This window comes from Macaca nemestrina, chromosome 1, assembly GCF_043159975.1.
Source record: "Macaca nemestrina isolate mMacNem1 chromosome 1, mMacNem.hap1, whole genome shotgun sequence".
Taxonomy (NCBI): domain Eukaryota; kingdom Metazoa; phylum Chordata; class Mammalia; order Primates; family Cercopithecidae; genus Macaca; species Macaca nemestrina.
In genome coordinates this window covers 114,952,868-114,967,241 of record NC_092125.1, presented here as the reverse complement: position 1 = coordinate 114,967,241, position 14,374 = coordinate 114,952,868, and the positions used below count along the sequence as shown (strand labels likewise).

The window sequence follows — 14,374 nt, the reverse complement described above, 5'->3', positions numbered from 1 at the left end:
CCACTGAGGTCTGTGTCCTGGAATTCCTGATGAGATTCCTGCCTTGTCCACTGCCTGCAGGTCCTAGCCAGCAACCCAGTCCTTGTGTGGCATGGGCTTCCTGCTGCTGGATCCCAGGCTCCACTGCATCACCACCACACCTCCCCAGTGTCTACCTCCCCTCTCCTGGACTGCTAACTATTTGCCACATGGGCTTGGCCAGCTGCCTGTCTCCCAGGGTGGAAGAGAGCTGGGGCATGATTTGGATTGTTTTTGAATGCCTTTACTTGAGTTCTGCTTTTCTTGAAAATAGAACTCCAGGTTTCTGATCTGGGAGGCAAACATATTCACACCCTGGGAGCCCATTCCTAACGCAATGGAACCCTGACCTTCTGCCCCTCGGTGACTAGCTTGAACTCGACTTTCTCTGCTGGGCTGCTCTGGCGCCCTCCAGAAATGTGGGGGCCCATGGCTGTTAACACATCTGACTGCTCTTTCCCCCATCTTGACAAAAGTCATTCATTTGCAACTCTTCATAGCCCTTTGTAACTGTTTCTAGCATTACTATTTCTCCTCTTCTTTCCTTCTTCGGGTAAGAAATGCCTCCAAAACCCAGATTTTGGCACAAGAACTCCTAGATTGTTTTTATAGTCCCAACGTAGCACTTCTTTGTTACAGCTTGATATTCCTAAATTTTGTTCCAAGTCTCATTATTTTACATTTATAAATATCAGGTTGTATTAATTGGTTCCAGCTTTAAAAAATGTTCCATCAGGGGTTATTTCTGCTATTTTGATAGTAGTTTCTAAATGTGAAGTACCGAGGCCCTGATGTGGGCCACGTTCTGTAGGCATCCCTGAAGGACTGATGTGGAACGGAAAGATCCACAGATTCTGAGCCTTGCTGTATTCTTTGAAGACTGTACTGGCCATAATAGCTTCAAAGAATTTCAACAAGTTCCTAAGACATGACCTTCCCTTTCCGAAAATCACGTTGGCCAGGCTTGCCTTAATCAAGCTGTGCTTTTCTAAGCATCCTTTTACTTGATCTCCTGCAGCAGTTTTTAATACTTTCCCTACAAGTGAAGTTAAACTAACTGGCCTGTAATTTCCTGGTGTGTCCCTAAGCTCTATGAAATAACGGCATTAGGTTGGCTAGCTTCCAATTCTTCCAGAATTTTTTTGTTTTGTTTTAAAACGCAGGATTGAAAAGGCCAGAGAATGCTTCCTGTCTCCCTTTTCCTTCGTTTCTTCCATGACATACTGCTCTCTCTGTTCCCAGTAGAGCTGCCATTTTAATAACTTCAAACCTCTTAAATGTTTTCACATATTATTTGTACCTATCTCTGAAGCATGAGTTTTCCATTTTTCATTTTGACAAGGGCCACCCCTAATATAACAGCTTACAATTCTATTGAATTGACTATTACTTCAAGGCACTGTTTAAAAAATGAGTTTCATATCAGGAATCTGAAAAAGAGTGGCAAACTAGATTGTAATTAAGCCTGTGTTCTCACTTGTGAATTACTAATAAATACATGTTGGAAAAGACCTGAGAAAAATGTCTATACATCCAGGAAACAGAAGTCAAAAAATGGAACTACTGCATCTGGGCATACTAATGTGATGCACTAGCATAGTGTCTTAAAAGTACAGTGAAATGCATTAGATCTGAAGATCTAATTTGCATCCTACATCTTATTAAACTGCATTTGGTCCATTATTTTTAAATCTAATATCAGAAAAATCTTTCCACATTTGATGGTCTCCCAGTTACAACAGAAAGGCCCATGGAAATATTTTAAGATATATTTGTTAAAAAGTTATTTTAAACATTATTTTCTTAAAATATGAGAATTTTTTTACTGATAGGAGTAAAAAAGAAAATAATTATTTGCATTTATAAAATTGCACCATATCACATAATGTTTAGGATAGTTCAAGTTCTTTATTGTATAGAAACTTGGAAAATTGTTTTGAAATAAGCGAGTCATCAACTAGAGCATAAGAACTTTTTATAGACAATTTTTGTTTCAGTAAGCTTTTCATTTTTTTTTATTTTGTGATGACCTAATGCGTCTTTTATAAGTAAGTCACAGGCACATAAATCACGGCCCATTTGTGTGGATGAAAGCTCATTTCCTGGTAGGTAGGCATGGTGATCACCATCATGAAATGAAAAGAAACATGAAGTGGAATTTAAAAACTTTTAGGATGGTTGGTTCGGATTTCAGATAAATTGGATAACTAAACCCCTATCAACTAGTAGCTTTTTCTTTCTGATTTATCAAAGTGATAATGTCAAACCTAAAATTTACACATTTATCCCGTAAAGTTCACTTACTGTGTATCAGATTTAGTCACAAGTGGGAGAACCTTTGCATTTATGGTACACACAGAACTCTCTCATTGAGAACATTTCAGTTGGTTTTGAATGACTACTGATATTTTCCTTTTTAATTTTGGTCAGGACTGACTATACCTGTAAATAAACAGATCAGATTTTCTATGTGGGACATAAAGCATACATACACAGAAAATTATCTGTGCATAGCTAGCAAGTTTACTTAAGTTCAGGCATGAATCTAAAGCATGTACTTTTTCCAGTGTTTGAAATTTTTCCTCATAGATTTCCATCTTTAGGTTTAAAGTTGCAATTAAAATATGTATGGAATTCATCTTTCCTATTTAGCATATATTATACCATATAACTACAAATTTAGTACACATTAATTCAGTCTTCTCCCATTCCTATGGCTTTGCTTGAGCTATTCCCTTTTCTTAGAATGCCCTCTTCCACATTTGAAAGTCAAGATCTACCCATCCAAGAGTAGACAGCTTTGAGACCAGTGAAAGATTACTTGGTTGGTGATAAAGTAGAAAAACTTGGTGCTATAGGTTTACTTTTGGTTAAATCCAAATTCTTCATTTTGCTAGTGAGCAGACTTCCTACCTTCTCTATGCCTTCATTTCCCCATGCATACAATGGGGATTTTATATTTCCTTTTAGAATTGTGATGTGGGCTAATTGATGTAATATATGTAAAAGATCAAAATTATCAGGTCCTTTCCTTTCAAACGCCAATGTTTCCACAAAAATGTCTCCGGTCTCACTCCTCCCTGCCAACTACCCCAACTACTGATAATCTCATCTTCCTTTGAATTCTTATACACTTTACCTGCCCCTCAAGAACTTCACTATTTTCTGCATTGTGTTATTCACTCATTCAGCAACTATTTATTGAATGCCTACCATGTGCCAGGCTTATATCCACATACAGTTTGTTCTTTTTTTCCTCTAGCTTATTCTTAAGCTTCTTGAGGTTAGGTCTTTGTAATATTAATATTCCTTCCTCTCGCTTCATCGTCTGATAGTGCCTGGCACTAGTGCTTGAACAAGTATGTATTTGTTAATATTTGGTAATATTTTAATATTTGGTAAAACCGGCATTACTATATAATGCATGCAATAAGTGTATATTTTCAAATGTGTCCACATCCTCAAATAGGATTCACATGTGGGAAATGGTGCTCATATGCCAGTACATGGGGTCATCCTCATCCTCATTATTAAATAATAATAATGATGACGATGATAATAAAGCAATAGCCAACATTCCTGAGAATATACACAAAAAAGAATATTCTGTTCTCATTCCTACATGAGTTCTTGAAGTAGTTTCTACTAGAGCAAAACATGGTTTCCAAAAAGAGAATGTGAATGAACAAATGAGCTGCAGCTAAGTCTCTATGGAATTACATTAGCACAAATATAAGGAGTTTTTCAAATAACTATGGTTTATAAATAAGGACTTTCATATATACAATGCCATGGCTAGATGAAATTCTAAGGTTTCAGGGGAAATTACACAATCTCATAATGAGGCTGTGTGTACACAACACCAAGCCATCCAAATGAAAACTTGAGCAAATCACTTAGGAATGTGGTCTTTGCTAGCCCAGACATTTCGAGTCATTATTGGAAATATGTAATGTGGCTCTGACACTATTTTACTACTCGTGGATGAAGTACACTATAGAGAAGTCTCACTTTAATTTGCTGCTTCTAATCAACCACAGGCTAGGAAACCAGAAAGCCAAATTGGTTAAAACTGTGTTTAAAATAAGACTAGGCTCTGATTTAAGGCTGAGAGTACCCTACAAACAGAAGTAAATATAGGTGTTTAAGTGCATGGCTATTATATTTTTAGTTATTTATCTCCAAAATGGAGGTTTCTAAAAAGTTACCATGTAACATAAGGAATCTGTCAGATTACCTCTTCTCCCACAGTGCAGAGTTTCCTTTGAGAAATGGGATGTAGTGACTTTCGCTCCTCAGGAGTTTACCTCTATCAAGTGTCCTAGTGTCTCCAGAGTTGGTTCCTTCCAGTGGGTTCTTGGTCTTGCTGACTTCAAAGAATGAAGTTGCAGACCTCTGCCTGAGTGTTACACCTCTTAAAGTTGGTGCAGACCCAAACAGTGACCATCAGCAAGTTTTATTATGAAGAGCAAAATAACACAGCTTCTGCAGCATTTAGGAGTACACCAACGCACTGAGAGCTACTGTCTCAGGTCGCCGGCCAGCTTTTATTCCCTTATTTGGCCCCACCCACATCCTGCTGATTGGTCCATTTTACAGAGCACTGATTGGTCCACTTTACAGAGTGCTGATTGGTCCATTTTTACAGAATGCTGATTGGTACATTTACAATCCTCTAGCTAAACACAGAGCACTGACTGATGCATTTACAATCTTCCAGCTAGACGGAAAAGTTCTCCAAGTCCCCACCCCAGCCAGAAGCCCAGCCAGCTTCACCTCTCACTAGTTGCTACAGACCATGCAAGATTCTACACAGAAATAGATTCATGAGCACACTGTCCACATGTCTCAAAGGTCCAGAAGTCCCAAGAGACTTTCTGGGCCTATTCCATGGCCACCACTCACAACTCCATGCAGCTCTGCAGGCGTTGCCAGTGACTTTTCAATTCACTTGGGATGAAGTACCAGGTAGCAGAGTGCTTGAGCAGGTCCTAAGTGTGAAGGAACTGAGATGGGAAATATACCCCTCTTCTCCAGATGTGCAACCTGTCCTTGGCTGATGCTGACAACGAGCCTGAATTTGTTTTATGGTCTTTATTATTTTTGCTTCAGTGACTGGCATTAATGAATGAATGCTGCACCTCAGGTTCCGTCTCCATGGCACTCCACCCACCTTCTCTTTTCTTCTGGAACCATTCAGAAGAGGGTATGTGAGCGAGTGTAGGAGGCTTATTGCCCAAACACTCCACTGGAAGAATGTGATAGAGCCAGATGTGAAATGGATCTCCCCTGAGTGAAGAATATGCAACCAAGAGTTGCAGCACATATTGGAGAGAAATGGCTTTCTGACTTAACTCTGGGTTTGTAATCTTGTGCTATCCCACATCCAAGTCAGAATGCCTGTCCAGCCTAGACATCAAAACTGGCCTGCTATCATTTCTGATTTTTACTGAGTATCTGTGAAGAAGAAAGAATCTTTTGGGGGGTTAATTGATCCCAGGCCTGAGAATTGGATATGGATTTCTATAGCCACTCAGAAGAAAAATTCCAATATTTTAAATCCACGTATCACATAATGTTTCAAGTGGAGCACACACATTTGGAACATTATAAAAAAGAGACAAAGTATATTATTTGACTGCAACAGCGCAGATAACTTTGCTGTGATGGTGAGCGCAGTGTAGCAAGAGTTAATGCTATAAAATTCACAGCACTGTCTATTGTGAATAAATCCAATGAAACTTGTTCAGATAGTACTCAAGCAATACTAAATAGACCATATGTAATCACCCAAGACCTGAGACACCTAAAAACTTTATTAGTCATCACTGAAATAAAGTGCAAATAAGTTCATCTTAGAAAGATCCAAAACTCTTTATGTTTTAGGTCAGCTGTGCCATAAAACAGTGCCTGACAAATTTTAAGTGATATTCTAATTAATCACTGGATTTTTATAGTTTCTTGAAAGTTGTAAGTTAGCTATTAACAAGGCAGGGTGAGAGGAAATCCCCTCATACGGAGAATGAGTCCTACGTCCTTTGCACAAGCCCACTGGGTCAGCCAAGCCAGACTTTATACTAAGCAGCTGTTGGAAATGGAACAGACCATTAATCCGAAGAGTATCATTATTTTCATATCGATTAAAGTGGGATGTAAACCGTGCACCAAATTCACAAACTGATGGAAAATCATTCCAGCTGTGCCTCTGTCTGATACAAGAAACACTTTCTGGTGCATTTTTACATTTTTTTTTCGAGAAACTAACGTTTTGTAATATACTGATCATATGACTCTCTTTAATGCTATCACATACTCAGCAATCATCATGACCCAGCATTTTGGGTGTATAGATATTTCTGATTTATATTTTTCATTTATGTCAATTAGATGCAATGATGGTATCAACAATCTAGGAAATTGTATTTGTAAAGGGAAATTTTGAAATTTCAAAATTTTAAAAGGAGGCAGACTTTTTTTGTGTTCACCGTCAGGAACAAATATCTCCAATGAGGAGCAGGCATTTATTTTCAAGGAATGAAATTTAAAAATGGCTATCACATTATTACTTCAATTCTTTTTTCTAAAAACACAAAAATCTCTTCTATAAACACTTTCACTTACCTCATAATATAAAGGAACATTACCACCTACAGGTTTTTTTGCCTTTTTAGATGAAGCAGATCCAACAAGTGTATTTATTTCATTAATCTGTAAGAAAATTAAATGTACTTATGATGAAAAAAGCCTTATTTGAAGAATATTTAGATATATGTAACTTTCAAATATCTAGGTTATCTGAAGGGTTGGGAAAACCAGCAAGAAAGAGGTACCCATGAATTACGTAAAATATTTATAGTCACTTTGTAAGCTGTCAGTAATTGTATGGGTATGTGCCATCTGACAGATCTTTTCTATATTATTGCTCTCCTCTGACCTCTGACAGTTATGATTCTCTGTAGCCTTCATTTTATAATTAGTCATGTGCCTCCCTGGAATCTTAAATAGTCTAGTCTTTTATAATTATTTAACTTGAATTAAATATTTTCTCACAGAACCTAGCATGGTGCCTGATATGACCTCAGAAATCTTTGACAGATAAATTAATATTGAATTAACAAAATTAATAAACAAAAATAAGTTCTTCCAGATTGAACAACTCAAATTTATTCTGGCTAAATAGTTACTTACAATAATCCATCAAAATTTACAAAACAGTCCAAGAATAAGATAGTTTATTTTATAATTCTATTCTCTTATTTTAAGTAAAAAAGTCTTCAGGGGGTTTTGAGGTAGGAAGGGACAGGTACCTGCTGGAAAATGTCTTGCCAGGATACCATACTGAAGAGTTTACGCTGAGGGACCTGGACAGCCAGGGTAAGGGCTTGGACGAGAAGATCATCTTCAATCTGGTTCCCAACCACAAAAGCAATGGAGGCCTTCCAATCGTTCTATTAAAAATCAGATGGAATTAGATTTTAAAGATTCCTGAATAGGTCATTTAGTGTCAAATATTTCCACTGAGAAACAATAATTTTCCTGTAAATCTTACTTGCAAGACAGAGGTGACCTTGTAATGTATGTGGTTCCCTGATTGAAGTAGCCGCAAGGCGGCAGTGTTGTGCCAAATTTCATGCAACTTGACCAAGACAATTTTCTTGAGAAACTAGTCCTTTTATTTTGAGGAAGACGATTTTTAAAAACGACACTTTCACTAAACTGTTGTCCAAGAATAATCCGGTGTTGGAAAGCAATCGTTCATTCCTATGTCACAAATATATATTAAGATGTAGTCTCAAAAAACAAGAACCTTTATTTTGTTCCCTAGTATATCCCAAGACTCTAAATAGTGGTAGGAATATAAAAGCAGCTGAAAAAAACTGTTAAATGTGGGGTCATATTGGATGAGCTGCCAAATGAGAACTGAACCACATCTTTTTCTCTTAATGTAACACAAGAATCTCATTGCTAATTCACAAGTGAGTCCTTTCCACTCCCAAGAAATGGGCAAAAATATTACACTTGGACATGAAATTTCGCATCAAATAATAAAAAAAAAAATAAGTTACTAAAGAATTACATTCAGTACTTTTTTCTCTTTGTTTATTGTAATTATAATTTCTGTTGGGAGATTAAGAGTGGCGCTCACTGGATTACCGCACATTACCCACTGTGAGGTGCTGAGGAAAGAGCTACTCACGCAAATCAGTATTCCTGCTTTGGAACACTAACAATTTTAGGGGGAGATGAAACCAACAAACACAATAAAGACATCAGAAAAGAGAGGGAATAGTAAGGGAGGTCACGCTAGTCATGTGACCTGTCTGGGCCTTAGTTTCCCCATTCATAAAATAAAGGGGTTGGACAGGGCAATCCCTAAGCATCTCTCTAGCTCCTCTCTAGAGGTCTGATTCAAATATAGTAAAACGGTCTCCTGGTGGATACCAAAACAATGTCTAAGATTTGAAAAGGTCACACAAATTTAATAAAATGCATAATTTTATGTGGTTCCTCTGGTTTCTCCCCAGTTTATAATCAGGTTGATGACAAAACTAGCGTATAGGTGGGAGAAAATACTTTAGTGTAAATTCTTTCTTACCATCAAAAAGCAATTGTCCTTAAATCCTTCTTATTTAGTTCCATGGAAGTCTACTAACTACCTAACAAGACTCATCCAATTCTTAAGGCTATCACCAAAGCAAAAAACACATATAAAAGCATAAAAATGTATATTTGACTTGCAAAGTGTGTGTGTGCATGCATGCATGCAGGTAGGTGTGACTTTGTGTGGTTTCCTCTGTTACAGTGAGTTGAAAACATTCTTTGTGTCTCTAAATTCACCAGGGGAAGACTGATCATTTATTTTTTAAACATTCTGACTTTTAAAAGTAGATATGATATGTGTAATGCATTCTTTAGAAAAAAATATCCTTGATCTCAAAATGACCTTTCCTGAATTAGATGCCTTTTTTCTCTTGTCTGCTTTCTCAGTCAAAGCTGCAACTGTAGTCATCATTAAGGGGGAAAAATCTCTTTCATTTCACAATAAAGTACACACAGTTACAGGACAGGCAATACCTTGAAGTTCCTGGTGGCTACACCTTCCAAGACTGAAGATTTTAATAACCACCTTTACCCCCTTATCCCGCTCTCCACTGCAAGTTTCCTTGCCAATATTTGAAAGTGAATGGTGACAAGAAAAGACTGTCTTTCTGCTCTTTGGGGGGCAATTGAGAAAGAGGGTATTGTAGTCCATTACCCATCTATCCATTAGTATTTGGTGTCAAGGCAGGTGTTGATCATTTCAGATCAGAAAAAAGAGAAGAGGGGCAAGAGGGAACTAAAATTATTGTGAATCTGCCATGTGTCAGGCATATGTTATCTCATAGAATCCCTAAGTTATCCTACAAAATAGGTTCACTATTATCTTATAGATGGAAAGACAAAGGTCCAAAAAAGTTAAATGACTTGTTCAAGGTCATTTTGGCAGAACCTCATGGAGACCACAGACACGGCTTACAACTTTGTGATCATTTCATAACAGTTTTGGGAATAAGTCTTTGGGCTCAGAATGTCTTTCCATAATCCTTAAATTGCACCTAATAGACTATTTGACCATAATAAAACTATCAAGCAAAGATTTATCTCAAATGTATACATGTGTATAGAGCCTTCAAAAATAGATCAGGTAGGCTGGGTGCGGTGGCTCATGCCTATAATCCCAGCAGTGTGGGAGGCCGAGGTGGGCAGATCATGAGGCCAGGAGATCAAGACCATTCTGGCTAACATAGTGAAACCCCATCTCTACTAAAAAATACAAAAAGTTAGTCCAGCATGGTGGCAGGTGCCTGTAGTCCCAGCTACTTGGGATGCTGAGGCAGGAGAATGGCGTGAACCTGGGAGGCAGAGCTTGCAGTGAGCTGAGATCACATCACTGCACTCCAGCCTGGGTGACACAGCGAGACTCTGTCTCAAGAAAAAAAAAAAAAAAAGATTAGGGATTAAATCTTTAAAACATGATATGATTACTTTTTAAAAAATTATAATTTTACAAAGGATCAAAGAGGTTAAAGAAATTTCCCAAGGTTCTTTCTCTCAAGCGCAATGCTCTTGTTCCTTCCTTTGCTCTAGGAGACATCTTAACATAACATTGTTCCTCCAAGTCCTGGCACTGTACCAAAACTTGTGGCTCCCTGAAGTCACTCTGAGACAGTGTGCCCAGGTGAGAGCAGGTTCAGATTTGTTTAGAGCTCTCTAGGAGAGCTGGGGGTCTAGGCCACGTCTCCCCATTTCAAGGGGTCTTAAGAGTCCAGCTCTGTCCCAGTTTCCCATCTATGCTCTCTTGCCCACCAAATGCGTGCTTTAAAATTGGATCTATGTGGCAAAACAGGACTCATAACTTTGTCAGAGTTATAGTTTAGTGTCTAATCACATGGCCAGAGCCTGAGTAAGCATGACAGGGACCAGTCAGACAGTAATAACACAAACTGAGAATGCCTACAGAGGAGGATGCACTCATTGTGAGCTGCAGCAGGGGGCAGTGAGATGCTAGCAAATGCGCATTATTGAACAAATGAAGAACAAGTCATTTCCCCATGTCTAATTGGACAGAAGAATTAAATAAGCAATTCTCTGCAAATACAATTTCTGAGTGTTTCTCTTAGTATTTCAGGGTAACCAGAGATTCCAAACTTCCACCAACTGGCGGCATTTTTAGAAATAAAAAACTAGAAAAAAAAATCAGACACAGATTAGATTTGGCAAAATACAATAGAAAACAACCCTCCACCCGTATCCTATCCCAACATGCAGTTAAATGAAGTCCTTAAATTTAAGTTCACAGGACAGAGAAAGAAATTTAGTATGGATAAAACAAGGGTTGACCATTGTGGGCCAATGAAAGTATAATGTGTGCAACCCAGTTCACTACAGACTACTAATTACACCCAAACTTCTTAAACTACCTTAAGAAGTTTAAGTTTAAGATAGTTTAAGAAGTTTGGGTATAATTAGTAGCATGAGCTGAGAGAAAGAAAAGATTAATAATTTCAGAAAAGCTACACTGGATACATCCAATGGTGAAGGAAGAGGGTCTGGGTCTGTCACACCAAAAGCACCTTAGAAAATCAAGTCAGTTGTCTGTGACCTGGAGGCACGTATTGTACATGATCATTGCTGAGTCTCACCCCTCGTAGTGATTGATAAAGCCATTCAAAGGATGGAATGAAGTCATGTATGGACACAATCCATTTCCCTTTATTTACTTTACCAGTCTCACCTAATTTGAGGCCTAGCAGGAGGGCTTCTTAACCCAGACACTTACATAGTAGTCTCCTAAGGCAAGAAAGTATTCATGTAAATGCAGAGAAACTGGCTGTCTTACATAAGCCTACTGTCCCAGAGACACAGGGTAAATTTACAACTGTTTTTCTTTCATATATTGCAAATTCTCCAAATTTTACTTAGGCATTTCATATTCTTAATTGCAAAAGCCTTTACAAAAGCAAGTGAAAAGTGGCTTTTGGGCAATCGGATTGTAATTGCTTCCCTCTATTAGCACAAGTAATCAGCTGATTTAGGGAAAGATAAGGGCAGGACTTGCAAGCCCTCTTCTGCTGCCTTTGCTAGTATGATAGGGTGCGACTCGAGATGACAGTCTCACAGTCCTTTACCCAGAACTAAACAGGGTCTGAGCTCTATGAACCAGTAGTGGTCAGCACCCTTATTAGGAGAAGACGTACAAATGCCCCAGGTAAAATCAATGCAACATTCAAAAAATCAGGTTTTATTAAGAGCTAGTTAACATTGTACAGATATGCAAACCTGTACTTTATGTCAATACTCTGCTGAGATGATAACCTTTTTGTTAAGTAGATTTACTGCCAAATGGACAGGGATTTGTGAATGTCTTTCTCATACCAGGTTTTTCCTTCAAAAAGAGTCTTCGATCTCCATCAGCAAGGAGTGTTGGTATGGGCTTTTGGCCAGCAGAAGAAATATTTTTATTACATAGAACTGGCTGCTACAATCATATTTGTGTGACTCTAACTGTAAAATAGGTTGAAAATATATGTTAAAAATGGGTATACCTTGTTACATAATAAACAAGAATACTATTAATGGCCATGCTATGTACTAATCTCTTTACTGTCTTTACTAAACAAGTACTTATTATGATAGACTCTAATTATATATCTCTCACAATTTATTATAAGTGCTGTAGTTTCACTTAATTATACTGTTACAGTAATCCTCATTTAGGAATTGGACCATGTATGTGGCTGTCATGTTTTCTCATCTAGACTGTAAACTCATTAGGTCACAAATGATGTTTTCTATGCTTTTGTACTTTGTGGTGCCTGGTAGTGAATGGGAAATGCAGCAGGGGTCTATACATAAACATCTGTTGGGTGATATTTTAAAGCAATAGGGATTACATTTGGATCCTGAGAGGGTTTTGACCCTCAAATCATAAACTGCTAGAAGGTAGCATGTCTGGAAACTGCAGGGTATTCAGCCCATGGCCCTGGAATCCTTTAGGAAGAGAACACACTATATCTGATCGAACATGGTCCACACCAGGGGTTAGTAACAATGGTTTGGGAATTGGGCCTTGAGGCCATTCCTCTGCTTAGACACATTTCCCAGGAGTGACCTAGACATGCAACTAGATGCTAGGGGAAGGAGGATGCTCCTGCAGATAGGAGAAAAAAGCCAAAGACTCACATCCAAACCTGCATTGCCTATAAAACCATTCCTCCCCTCTCTCTCCTTCCTACTTTCTCATCTCCTATCAGAAGGCATCTTGATGGCCTGCTCCCTCCTCCCTTCCCTACCTACTACCTATAGGCTACAAGTTCTGTGGTTTCTTTCTTTTTTTCTTTCTTTTTTCAGGGTGCCTTAGAAATTCTTATGAGTTTGATTTATGGTGGAAGAATATCAGAGTGGGGTGCGGAGAGAAGTGAGGTGATTGAAGAAGCACACAGTGTGCGCTGTCGTGGTCCATAATCTGGGAGACGACTGTAAACTGACATCTGCCTCCTGCAGCAACTACTGCTTGATTCACCCTAATCTTTTGACCTCTGTCTAAGAATGTGCTGAAGCCAATTGCTCATGGTTTTTCCCAACTCTCTTCGGTGAGATTGCCTTAATAATTTGAAATATGCTAGTAGGAGTATTCAAACTAAGGCGATGGCAAGCACTGCTAATCAGAGATGTCCACTTGGAGAACAGGTTACTAAACATTTACCAGCATATCACAGCTTCCATTCCAGGAACAGCTGCATGTCTAAGACTGACTTAGTTATGATTTTCACTGGGAAGACCAAAGCTGTCTCTGAGAAAATATTAAGGAGGGCAAAGCAGATGTACTCCCTCTATTGCACACAAACCCCACCCCTATCCCAGAGACACACTCTGCAGCAATGTGCTACGTGGATCTGTAATTAAGAGTCTGCTGATGTTGCTTCAGGTATGACCTAGCTTTAAGTACTATCCTTCAAAATAGGCTCTATGAAAAGCAGGTGACAAGGCAAATATAGAGACCACCAGGAGGAGCAGGGGCACACCACTCCAGGGCTCTCCTTTCCTCTTGATCATTTCCCTACTTCCCCACTCAGGCGTCTGCACACTGGGGTCAATGACTTGTGAAATCCCTAAGCACCCCCTGCCAACAAGTGACTAGATTCCTTCATGCTGTGGTGGCCCCTTGAAGAAGCATGGATCTTTGTGGCACAATAATTACAAGCCTGGGTTGATTCACTGAGCCCAGATTAGAATCTCAATAAACCAGCTGTGTGCCCCTGGGCAAGTTACTTAACTTCTCTGTGCCTCATGCATAAATGAAGATAATGACAGTACCTGTCTATTGGGATTGTTGTGAAGATTGAATGAGAAAATCTATAGAAAGTCCTTCTCAGCACAGCACCTAGCAATAATCCTAGCCATCCTTAAGGATATTATTCTGGGGGGCTTCTGCTCTTGTTAGTCATTAGAAAAAACATGGTTAGTCCATGCAAGCTGCTTCATGTGTGGAGAACTTATGGGAGACCCAAGGAAAAAAAATTAATCAGAATATCAATGATTGCATCACAAAAAGGCAAATATAAGTTTGAACAAGGGTTTGTACAATAATTTTCTCTTTGATAATAATAAACATGTTAATTGACTTGTTTCTAAAGTATTTTGGGTCCTTGGAAGAGAGGGCCAGAATCACGAATATATTACGTTTAAAATTCTAAAGGTATGTATAATAATTTTTCAGAGCTGTGAAAGAGAATGTGAGTGTGGCATGAGAAATCTTCAAGTCATCTTGTGCCCTGTGCAAGTCTGTCAGAGACACGAACCCATCACCAACCAT

General features: G+C 38.6%; 1 protein-coding gene across 10 annotated transcripts in view; it reads right to left on the bottom strand.

Annotated features, from left to right (window-relative positions):
* The window catches only part of LOC105479093 (sperm associated antigen 17), a 238,413-nt gene that overhangs the window by 192,337 nt on the left and 31,702 nt on the right, over nt 1–14,374 (bottom strand). For 9 of the 10 annotated variants that reach the window (XR_011617612.1, XR_985679.2, XR_985680.2 and 6 more), the window contains exons 2-3: nt 7,326–7,466; nt 6,640–6,726 (exon numbers count right to left, since the gene is read on the bottom strand). Coding sequence is in view for 7 of the 10 variants with exons in the window: in XM_071087029.1 (XP_070943130.1) it covers nt 6,640–6,726; nt 7,326–7,466 (228 nt within the window). In the remaining 3 variants the exon portion in view is untranslated. Of the gene's footprint in view, nt 1–6,639; nt 6,727–7,325; nt 7,467–7,567; nt 7,752–14,374 lie in introns of those variants that run through there. The other variant, XM_011736905.3, reaches the window with a different exon arrangement.